The 9,880-nt window shown below is 29.6% G+C and overlaps 1 protein-coding gene across 2 annotated transcripts; it reads left to right on the forward strand.

Moving 5' to 3' along the window:
* Positions 1-532: 532 nt before the first annotated feature.
* On the forward strand, positions 533-9,607 carry LOC126703125 (abietadienol/abietadienal oxidase). 2 transcript variants are annotated; one of them, XM_050402041.1, is made up of 10 exons: positions 533-834; positions 1,420-1,690; positions 2,799-3,126; positions 3,257-3,406; positions 5,697-5,954; positions 6,162-6,248; positions 6,715-6,793; positions 8,564-8,685; positions 8,840-8,967; positions 9,276-9,607. In XM_050402041.1, the coding sequence occupies exons 2-10, from the start codon at positions 1,473-1,475 to the stop codon at positions 9,385-9,387; spliced, it is 1,482 nt and encodes a 493-aa protein (XP_050257998.1). In that variant the 5' UTR covers positions 533-834; positions 1,420-1,472; the 3' UTR covers positions 9,388-9,607. The 2 variants fall into 2 exon arrangements, with proteins under 2 accessions (XP_050257998.1, XP_050257999.1); XM_050402042.1 differs by lacking the exon at positions 533-834 and adding an exon at positions 1,278-1,301.
* The last annotated feature ends 273 nt before the right edge of the window (positions 9,608-9,880 follow it).

The following is a 9,880-nucleotide window of genomic DNA, read 5'->3' on the forward strand; positions in this document are numbered from 1 at the left end:
TATATATATATATATATAAATATATAGTTAGGTTCAAGTTATATCTAATATAACTCTAAGTAATGTTACTCTATTCAATAATTTATTATTAAATTAATATTTTAAAAATCCAACCGTTGAATTACATGTTCTATATGTTTTTAACATGTATGCCAATTTTTATATCAATCAGATACTATTTACCATTTGATCCATAAACTCATATTTTATGCATTATTTTGAATTACAAAAATTTGAATTTTAACAATTGATTGATGACATGGATATTAATTTTGATTACCTTGAAATTTTGCAAGCATAAAGAATATACAAAAATAGTATAATCTAACGGTGGATTTGTCAATATTCGCATCTAATTTAAAAATATTGAATAGTGTAATATTACTTAGAGTTACACTTTAACCCAACCCATATATATATATATATATATATATGCTTGTTCTCTCTCAAATGGTATTAAAACCCAAAGGGTGGCAAGTTGAATAATATATTAATTGCTTAGGAATAAATAAAACAGTGTCAAACTTGTGCTAACTTTATGTTAGTGAGGATTTCCTTAACTTAAAGATCACTCCCGTGATATTATGCTTTTGCAGTTGAAGAAAACAGCTAGAGAGATACAATTATTATTAGCATCCTTAGGGTTGGGGTTGGGCCACTCTTAGTTTCGACAATCATAATACGTTTTCCTTGTTATGCACATGTTGTAATAAAAGTATATTCTGTGTTATTAACTCTACGAAGAAGAGAAAAACATATTCTGACTTTGAATTCTTCAAGTTTTACCTGGAATAAGTCCATATATCATGCAATTGAGCTATCGTTCATAACAAGGTATGTCAAGCTCTTCTCTCTTATTATTATTATTTTTTTTTTTTTTGTTTCTTAGTTCTTCCATCAACCGTTTCTTGTCAAGAAGAATATTGAGCTTGGGAAACGAAATTTGTTCACTCTCTTCCACATATAAATAACATTAATCTTCATAGGTAAGACTAATAAGCTTGCATTCCATTTAAATTTTCTCTTCCGTGAGGCAAGTCTTATATATTTTTTAGCAAAATCAACAATATATGTATATTCTTGGCATGCATATATTAGTAGAAAGGTCATTCTCTTTACAGATGGAAAATGTGAATCATATCTTATAGAGAATGACATAATTACTTTTGTATTTGGAACTTGACATTGCAATGACTAAGTCTTTATATTCTAACTTGTACAAAATAGCATCTAGCTAAGAATAAGTTATTAGAAAATTCTACAACGTGGCTCTACTAAACCTGTGAAACTTAATTAATTAGGTCAACGATGAATATCAGTACTCTTTGTATTCGTTATTATAATTTTTATAATTTGCCTTACTGTTGTGCTAGTGATTTTTAAATCGAACTTACTATCAATGATAAATTGTGCTGGCAGGTTTCAGTGATCTCCATCTCTCTCTCCCTCTTCCGTTTTTCCTTAGAGAGAAGATGAGAGAGATTTTTCCAGGACTATGGCCTTGGATGCTTGCTATGCTATTGTTCATTGTTTTTCTCACAAAATTGTCAAGAAATAAGAAGGTAGGGAAAAGAAAATACAGATTGCCGCCTGGAAGAAGAGGCTGGCCTTTAGTTGGTGATAGCTTCAACTGGTACAATGCTGTTGCAAGTTCTCATCCTCCTAGGTTTGTCGAAGAACAGGTCAAAAGGTAAGTACTCTTAGGGTGTGTTTGTTGGGAAGTGAAATTAGGTGGATGAAAAACTTTGGAAAAAAAATGGAAATGAAAACTTTTTTGAGTATATTTGATTGGGTGGAGAAGAAGGAAAATAAATTGTAAGATCTACATGTTTTCTCTCCGAGCCTACTAAAACGTTTTCTCTACAAAATGGAGAGAAAATTGAAGGGAGAATTTGGGCATCATTTTTGGATGAAAATGCTTCATCCATGTTGTTTTTCTTTACACTTTCTTTTTTTTATCTTTTTTTTTTCCTCTGGACGTTGCTTGCCTTCTTTTTTTTCTTTTATTTATTTATTTATTTTTTTTATGTTGCCGACCTCTTCTTCTTTTTTCTTTTTCTTTTTTATTTTCTTTTTGTTATATTTTTTCTTTTGATTTACTGGGCAGGCGTTGCCTGCCTCTTATTCTCTCTCTTCTTCTTCTTTCTTTCTCTTTATTTTTTAGATGTGATTTTTTTATGGACATGATTTTTATTTTTTAATAAATTTAGGTGATTGATTTTTTTTTGGTAGTTTATCACTTTTTTTTTTTTAATTGGGCATCATTTTTTGATAAGGGTATATGCGTAAATTTATACAAACTCATTTTTTCCATCCCTTCATTTTTCTACTCCCAACCAAACAAAATGAAGGAAATTAAAATATTTTTTATCCTCCTACTTTTCTGTCCTCTCACTATTTTCTATTTTCCCACTTTTTCATCCTTAATCGGACCTTAAACTTTTGCACTTGATTTAAGAACTAGCTAGGTTTGGCTAAATTTACATTGTCTAGCTATATATTTGATAGACGATTAGAAGTCATGTTAGCTGTGGTAGTTTTGTATATTTTAGACTCACTTCTGTCTATCAAATCACTTCTTTCACAGACAGCAAGAATTAAGAGTTTTATACATTAACTACAAACATATTTTAGCAATGTAAATGAGTTAAATCTTTTTTTCCTTTTTTTTTTTTAAGTTTAAATGAAATGACCAATAATAATTGAGTGGGGGGTGGGAATGAACTATATTTCATTAATTAGTCTCTTAATTTTATATTTATTATTGAAGTGAATTAATTAATGGAGGACTGCTGCAGGTTTGGGAAGATATTCTCATGCAGCCTGTTTGGTAAATGGGCAGTGGTGTCAGCAGACCCAAGCTTCAATCGATTTGTAATGCAAAACGAAGGGAAATTATTCCAATCAAGCTATCCAAAATCATTCAGAGATTTGGTGGGGAAAAATGGGGTAATCACGGTCCAAGGAGATCAACAAAGGAAACTACATGCAATTGCCTCCAATATGATGCGCCTAGATAAGCTCATCAAATTCCATTTCTTGGAAGACATTCAAATGGTTATGCTTCAAACTTTGGCCAATTTCCACAACAATCAACGCATTTCTCTCCAGGATGTGTGCAGAAAGGCAAGTCATCAGATCATCATCAAACGTATTATTCCAATATATATATATATATATATATATATATATATATATATATATTAATTTCTGATCAATTAATTAATTAATAATTGTATCTACACACACAGCACAGGTTGCTATCAATCAAATGGTTAATCAACTCTTGGGATTTACAAGTGATTCAGAAGTAAATGAGATGGCTCAGTTGTTCTCTGACTTCGTTGATGGCTGTCTATCCATTCCAATTAACTTACCGGGTTTTGCTTATCACACTGCCATGACGGTAAACACATGTGTATATATATATAATTTTACTGTACGTATTTTTGAATTTTTATCTGTTACTTCTAGTATATGAACTTATTTTTATTTTTATTTTTAATTAAGTGATCGAACACATATATGACATACCATTTATACCATTAAAATAAGCAAAAAGTAGTGACTCCGGAAGCTGAAGTAAAAGACTAGTGACAGAAACATTTCAATGCTCAAAAATTATTGCTCCATAGGCCTATGGTATATGTGGAAATAACGTTACAACTTACATGATCATATATAAAAATAAAAAATAAAAAAGCAATGCTATACAAATTGAATTTTCAGTTAATATATTAGCATTTTTGTACAAATAAAAAAATTCATATTGACTCTATTCTTGCAACTTAATTATCTATCTATTTAGAGTATACCCAATTTCAACAATTGCGTATTAGTACCTGATTTCAACAAACGCGTATTAGTATCTGTTTGGAACGACAAAAATATCCTCCCATGTCTACCATTTCTTGTTATTATATCTTGTGAAATGGCAATATTAGCCTCATCATGTGTTTCTTTCCTATCTTTAATTTCTAAGGTCAATTTAGTCCATAGGTTTCTATTTTCAATTGTGAAATTTGTAGCTGAAGTTTAATTTTTGTCAATCTAATTATCACGTTATCAAAATGAATCAATTTGATCATTATTTCTTTTAGCAAATATAGTCATTCAAACATTTAAAATCTATATTTTTTGAATAATACTTATAAAACGACAAGAGCTATTAAATGATGCATCTAATAAATGTTTTCATTTTCAGTTAAATTTTTAATTAAAAAATGTATAAACAGCGTTTTTTTTTTTTTTTTTTCTCGAATATTATAAACAGCGTTATTTGTTAGTAGATATGGATGAAAAGATCATATTGATTCATTTATACATAGCGAGGAACTAATTTAATAAAAGAATAAATTTTAGTAACTAGATTGACAGTAGAAGTAAAAGTCGCGATATTAAACTGAATTTTAGCCTTTAAAATATATATATATATATATATATATATATATTTATATGAGATATGCTAAATACACTAGCACAATATTTAGAACCCTTAACACAAAATAGTCCGAGTGTAAGTTTCTTAGCAAATTTCCATACTTTTAACTACACTACACAAACATGACAATATAGAAAGTTAAAGGAAATAAAGAATAAAGAAGGCAAACCACACATAACACCACAAAGTGTTATGGAAGAGAAAAATCCGAACCCCGAGCGTAAATAGATGACTATAAACCCTCCAAGCCTATATCTTCTTATGTACTTGAACTCTCTAAGCTCCAGCTAGTAACCGTCTTATCTATGAGTCTTTTCTTCACCTAGCCTCCCGGAGTCATCACTGTTGAGCTACCAACAGAAAGCCATCAAAGGATTTGGATTTGATTTGGCTTCACTAAGTTTCTAGACCTTCAACAAACTCACAACACTCAAGGTTTTGTGATGGAGGTGAAGGTTACAAATTTTTCTCAAGGATATGTGATATTGAGAGAAAATGAGGAGAGAGGATAAATATTTGTTTCCCTGGACTAAGGCACTCTCTCTCATACAAAAGGGTTGAGATAAAGAAATGCTCTTTTTTGATCTTATAAGCTCAACTCACACACTTACTTCCTATTCACACATGCAAAGGGTGTGTGTTTTGGCTTACATGGTGTGGACTAAAAAGAAGATCAGAATAAGAATAGTGCAGACTGCCAACAGGTATTTCGTGACCTTGTCACAGGCTAATTGGTCGCGAGATGGTCATGCCAATAGTCTCTCTGGATCTTCGATCTGTCACGTGTCACTCACAGGCTGTCTGGTCGTCTGCAAATTGCCTGCAAGTCATGAGATCTCTGGTTGATGCAGCTTTTCAATGTTGAGGGAGAAGCTCAAGTACATCTACTCCAAATTATATTAAAGTCTAGGAAAGATACATTAAAAAGAGAATAAGTACAAATAAATTTAATACAGAATAAAGCCAACAAAAATATGGATTTTACAATATATAATATGAAAGATGCTCAGAGACGTTGTGATTTTAATTTGCAAAGAAGCAGCATAAGAGACTTGATTGTAAATTACAATTGAGAGGATTAGCCGCAAAATTTATTCAGTGGACATTACTAATATGCATGGCACATATTGTGGTCCCAAATATGAGGTAACAATCTGAACAATGGATCATTTGGACCTTCAACACTGTGCTATATATTCAAACTCTGTTCTCTTAACTCTAATTAACTTTGTATGGATGTAATATGTTTGAACAGGCAAGGGAGAAAATAATTGGGAAGATATACAACATAATTGAGATGCACAGGCAAATGCAATTACAAGGTACAGGTGCAACACAGCAAGGTGGTATTGGTGTTCTTGGAAGACTTGTAGAGGAAGAAAGCTTACCGGATGAAGCTGTAGCAGACTTCATTATCAATCTTCTCTTTGCCGGGAACGAAACAACTGCTAAAACCATGCTTTTCGCCGTTTATTTCCTCACTCACTGTCCCAAAGCAATGAAGCAACTTATGGTATCCAAATAAATAACCTCTTAATCCTTTTTTTTTTTTTTAAATATATATATATATATATTAATAATAATGGGGAGCATATATATAAATATATATATATATATATATATATGTGAACAATTAATTGTGGTTCTTCAACCAAAAAAAACTAATTGTGGTTCACATTTTACTCTTACTATATATATCACATTTTCCGTGCCTGAGCAGGATGAACAAGATGGGCTAAGGGGTAACAGTAATGGAGAGGAGCTTCTTACATGGCAAAACTACAAAGCAATGCCTTTCACTCAATGCGTATGTATTTATATTGATACATCATCCATTGCTTGTATCTACTTTACCTTACACCAACTGCACCTCACATAAACTATTAACAGCTAAAATTACTTTATTATAAAATTTGGAAATAAATGATCAGCAAATGGGGTCTCCAACACTAACAGTAGCTTCTTGTGCATGACATGATGAAATTTTGCATCGCAATTCACATCACATCTATAATGACTTTTTCTCTTTCTTTTTAACTACTTTCTCAAAATTCTCCATGGAGCTTTCTTCATTGTCTGGTCCAATCACATTAATTTTGTAACTTGTAAGTGCATCATGTACATACGATACGCACATGATGATCCATGTTTTAGTAAATTCTCAAGGACGCTTTTTCCGGGGCAACTAGATTTCAATATTAAGCGCAAAAATCAACATAAGTATATATGAGCTGTGTCTGTGTGATGAGAATCTTGCTTAATCTTTCATACAGGTTATTGATGAAACACTTCGTCTTGGGGGCATTGCAATTTGGCTAATGAGAGAGGCAAAAGAAGATGTTAATTACCAAGGTAATTTTTTTTAATTACCTTTGTGAATGTTAAATAGTAAATACATTGGAGGAGTGGACCTTAGCATCGTCATTTTTTTTTTAATAAAAATTTGTTTGCAAAGATAACCGTGCACTTATAAGGTGGGCAAATATTCTCTTTCCATGACATATTGGAGTAAACAATTTTTTTTTTCCTTTTATTATTAACTAGAACTGTATAACCCGTGCATATGCATAGTACAATTATAAAAAAAACTTACAATTACACACATATATAGATTCAAATTATACTCTCTCTCTCTCTTTTATTTTTTTTTTAATTTGTTTTGGATATACACATGAGTTTACTCCTTTTTTTTCTTTTTTTCTATTAATTAAGTTTTTGATGATTTATTTATATTAGAACTGAAAAGTTTTTTTTTTTTTTTTTGTAAGTCCAAAAAGGTATTTATTTACTTTGACACTGCAAATGCATGAACCCACAATGTAACCTCTATATATATATATATATATCAATCACAATTGGTTGCTCCTAGTATGATTTCTTTTTAATTAATTAAAAAATATGTCATGAGACATTATTAATTAACTAGCTTGTAACCCCATGCATATGCATGGATATACTTAAAAGATACACATTAAGATGCATAATATAATTCTTACATATATAATTTAAATATTATTGATAGTCGTTCTTATATTTTTTTTAACTCTTTAAAAAGTCTTGTAAGAATGTTATTAGGTAGAAAATGTAAATTGTCCATTTTTTAAATATTTTTATGTTCATTAATTCTAAACTCTTTGGTTTTTGTACACAATAACTCACTTGAATGGATATTTATGATATGGTCCCACATTTGATTCCATAATTAAGAAATAAAACTCTCTCTAAAAATAAATCATTTATGACAAATGACGCGAAATGGAACTTTAATTGTAGAATCTAATTGGATTTTCTCTAAACTTTACCTATTAATATATATATGACTTATAAATTTGAATTATTTTTAGTTATAAAAAAAAGAGGGCTCATAAATATAAAATCATTCAAACTCTCTCTTCCTCTAATTTTATATATAGTGTTAGATATATGATTATATTTTTTATGATTTATTTATATTGGATTTCTTGTTTTTACACTAAATTAACTCATTTGACATAAAAATTTAAAATTTTCAATTAAATGGGACACACACACACACATATATAGATGACTTATAAACTTGATATATATAAATATATATATATATATATAGAGAGAGAGAGAGAGAGAGAGAGAGAGACTTATAAACTTGAATTGTTTTTAGTTCTATAAAATAAAATAAAATAAAATAAGACTCATAAATATAAAATCATTCAAAAATTATGTATTTTATGGTTCACTTATATTGGACTCATCATTTTTTATACTAAATTAACTCATTTGGTATAAAACTTAATAAACTTAGATTAAATGGGACACATGTCGCAAAATTAAACTTTAATTGAAATCTAATTTTTACATTGAATTAACTCACTTGGTACAAAAATTTAAAAACTTATATTAGATGGGATACGTGGTGCAAAATTAGACTCTAATTGAGTTTCAATTTGAAATCTAATTGATTTTTCTCTCTTCTTTACCTATTATTATATATATAGATTTGGTAAGTCATTAGTCATTTCCCACTATGATTTCATTATTTACATTTTGGCTTTTCCTTTTGCTAGATTGTTCAAATATAATATATAATTAGTATTTACCCGAATAAAAATAAAAGTTTAGTTAATAATGTTTTTGTGTACGTAGATTATATTATTCCCAAAGGATGCTTTATAGTTCCATTTCTTTCTGCCGTTCATTTGGATGAAAATGTGTATGAGGGAGCTCTAACATTCAACCCTTGGAGATGGATGGACCCTCAAAATGAGGTAAAATTAGTCTGATATACTCATTTATTTGAATAAGTTTGAACTTTGATCGTAACAATTTGAAAAAAAAAAAAAAACTTATTTTGGTTGTATAGGGCTGTTAGTTTCCTATAAGCTTAATTAAAAGCTACGATATAATTTTTTTTAAATTTAGGAAAAGAGAAACTGGAGAAGTAGCCCATTCTATGCTCCCTTTGGAGGAGGTGCAAGATTTTGTCCAGGAGCAGAGTTGGCTCGCCTTCAAATTGCTCTATTTCTCCATTACTTCGTCACTACATACAGGTGCCTCCTCCCTTTCTCTCACTTCATACTCTAATTTTGTTTTAATAAGCTCCATCTAATCTACTGCACAATAATGTATCTCATTTTTTCTTCAATTACTAAATGCCTTATTGAAAATACTTATAAGACTGTCTGTCATGCTTATGTTAAAGAACAGAGTTACTGATTTTTTGGGCTTTGGTTCAAGTGGTAAAAAATATTAGATTAAATTAAGATATAAATTTTTAAGTTCTAATATTGTCAAGTGAAGGGAAGAGAAAATAAATTTATTAATGAATCTATTGTATTTGTATGTATGTTTTATTCAGGTGGACCCAACTTAAAGAAGATCAGTTGTCCTTCTTTCCCTCCGCTCGATTAGTAAATGGCTTTCAAATCCGCTTAACTAAAAGGCATGATGAAATGCAAGAATTAACTTGATCATTTTTTTTTTTTTTTTTTTTTTTGGTTCTTGTAATTTATCATACACATTTTATATTTGTCAATCATGTATAAATTTTTTATTCATAAGCTCCTATCATGTAATGTAATATATTGAAGCGTTTGAAATTGTATAGAAATTTTATTTGGGATTATTTGGAAATTGCTGTTGAATGAGTGTATTTTGTTCTTTAAATAAAAAGTAGGTTATTAATTCCTACGAGATATCAAGCGAGATGGATGCATAATACTTTCTCATCTTATCATTTAAATTTTGATTCTAGATTAATGGGTTTAGATGGTGCTTTTCCAATATAATTTGTCCTGTCATTGTAACTAGGAATCACGGTGATGAAACTTTTCTTTAGTTTGTAGCTAAGAAAAAGGCATGTAATTTTCATTTTTGTTCTTTCAATTGAGATCATTTAAGCTTCAATTATTTAATGAAAGATACATTTTCTTGGGTTTCTTTGTTCCACAAGGCAACTATTAT

Source organism: Quercus robur, chromosome 10 (genome assembly GCF_932294415.1).
Source record: "Quercus robur chromosome 10, dhQueRobu3.1, whole genome shotgun sequence".
In the NCBI taxonomy this organism is placed as follows: Eukaryota; Viridiplantae; Streptophyta; class Magnoliopsida; order Fagales; family Fagaceae; genus Quercus; species Quercus robur.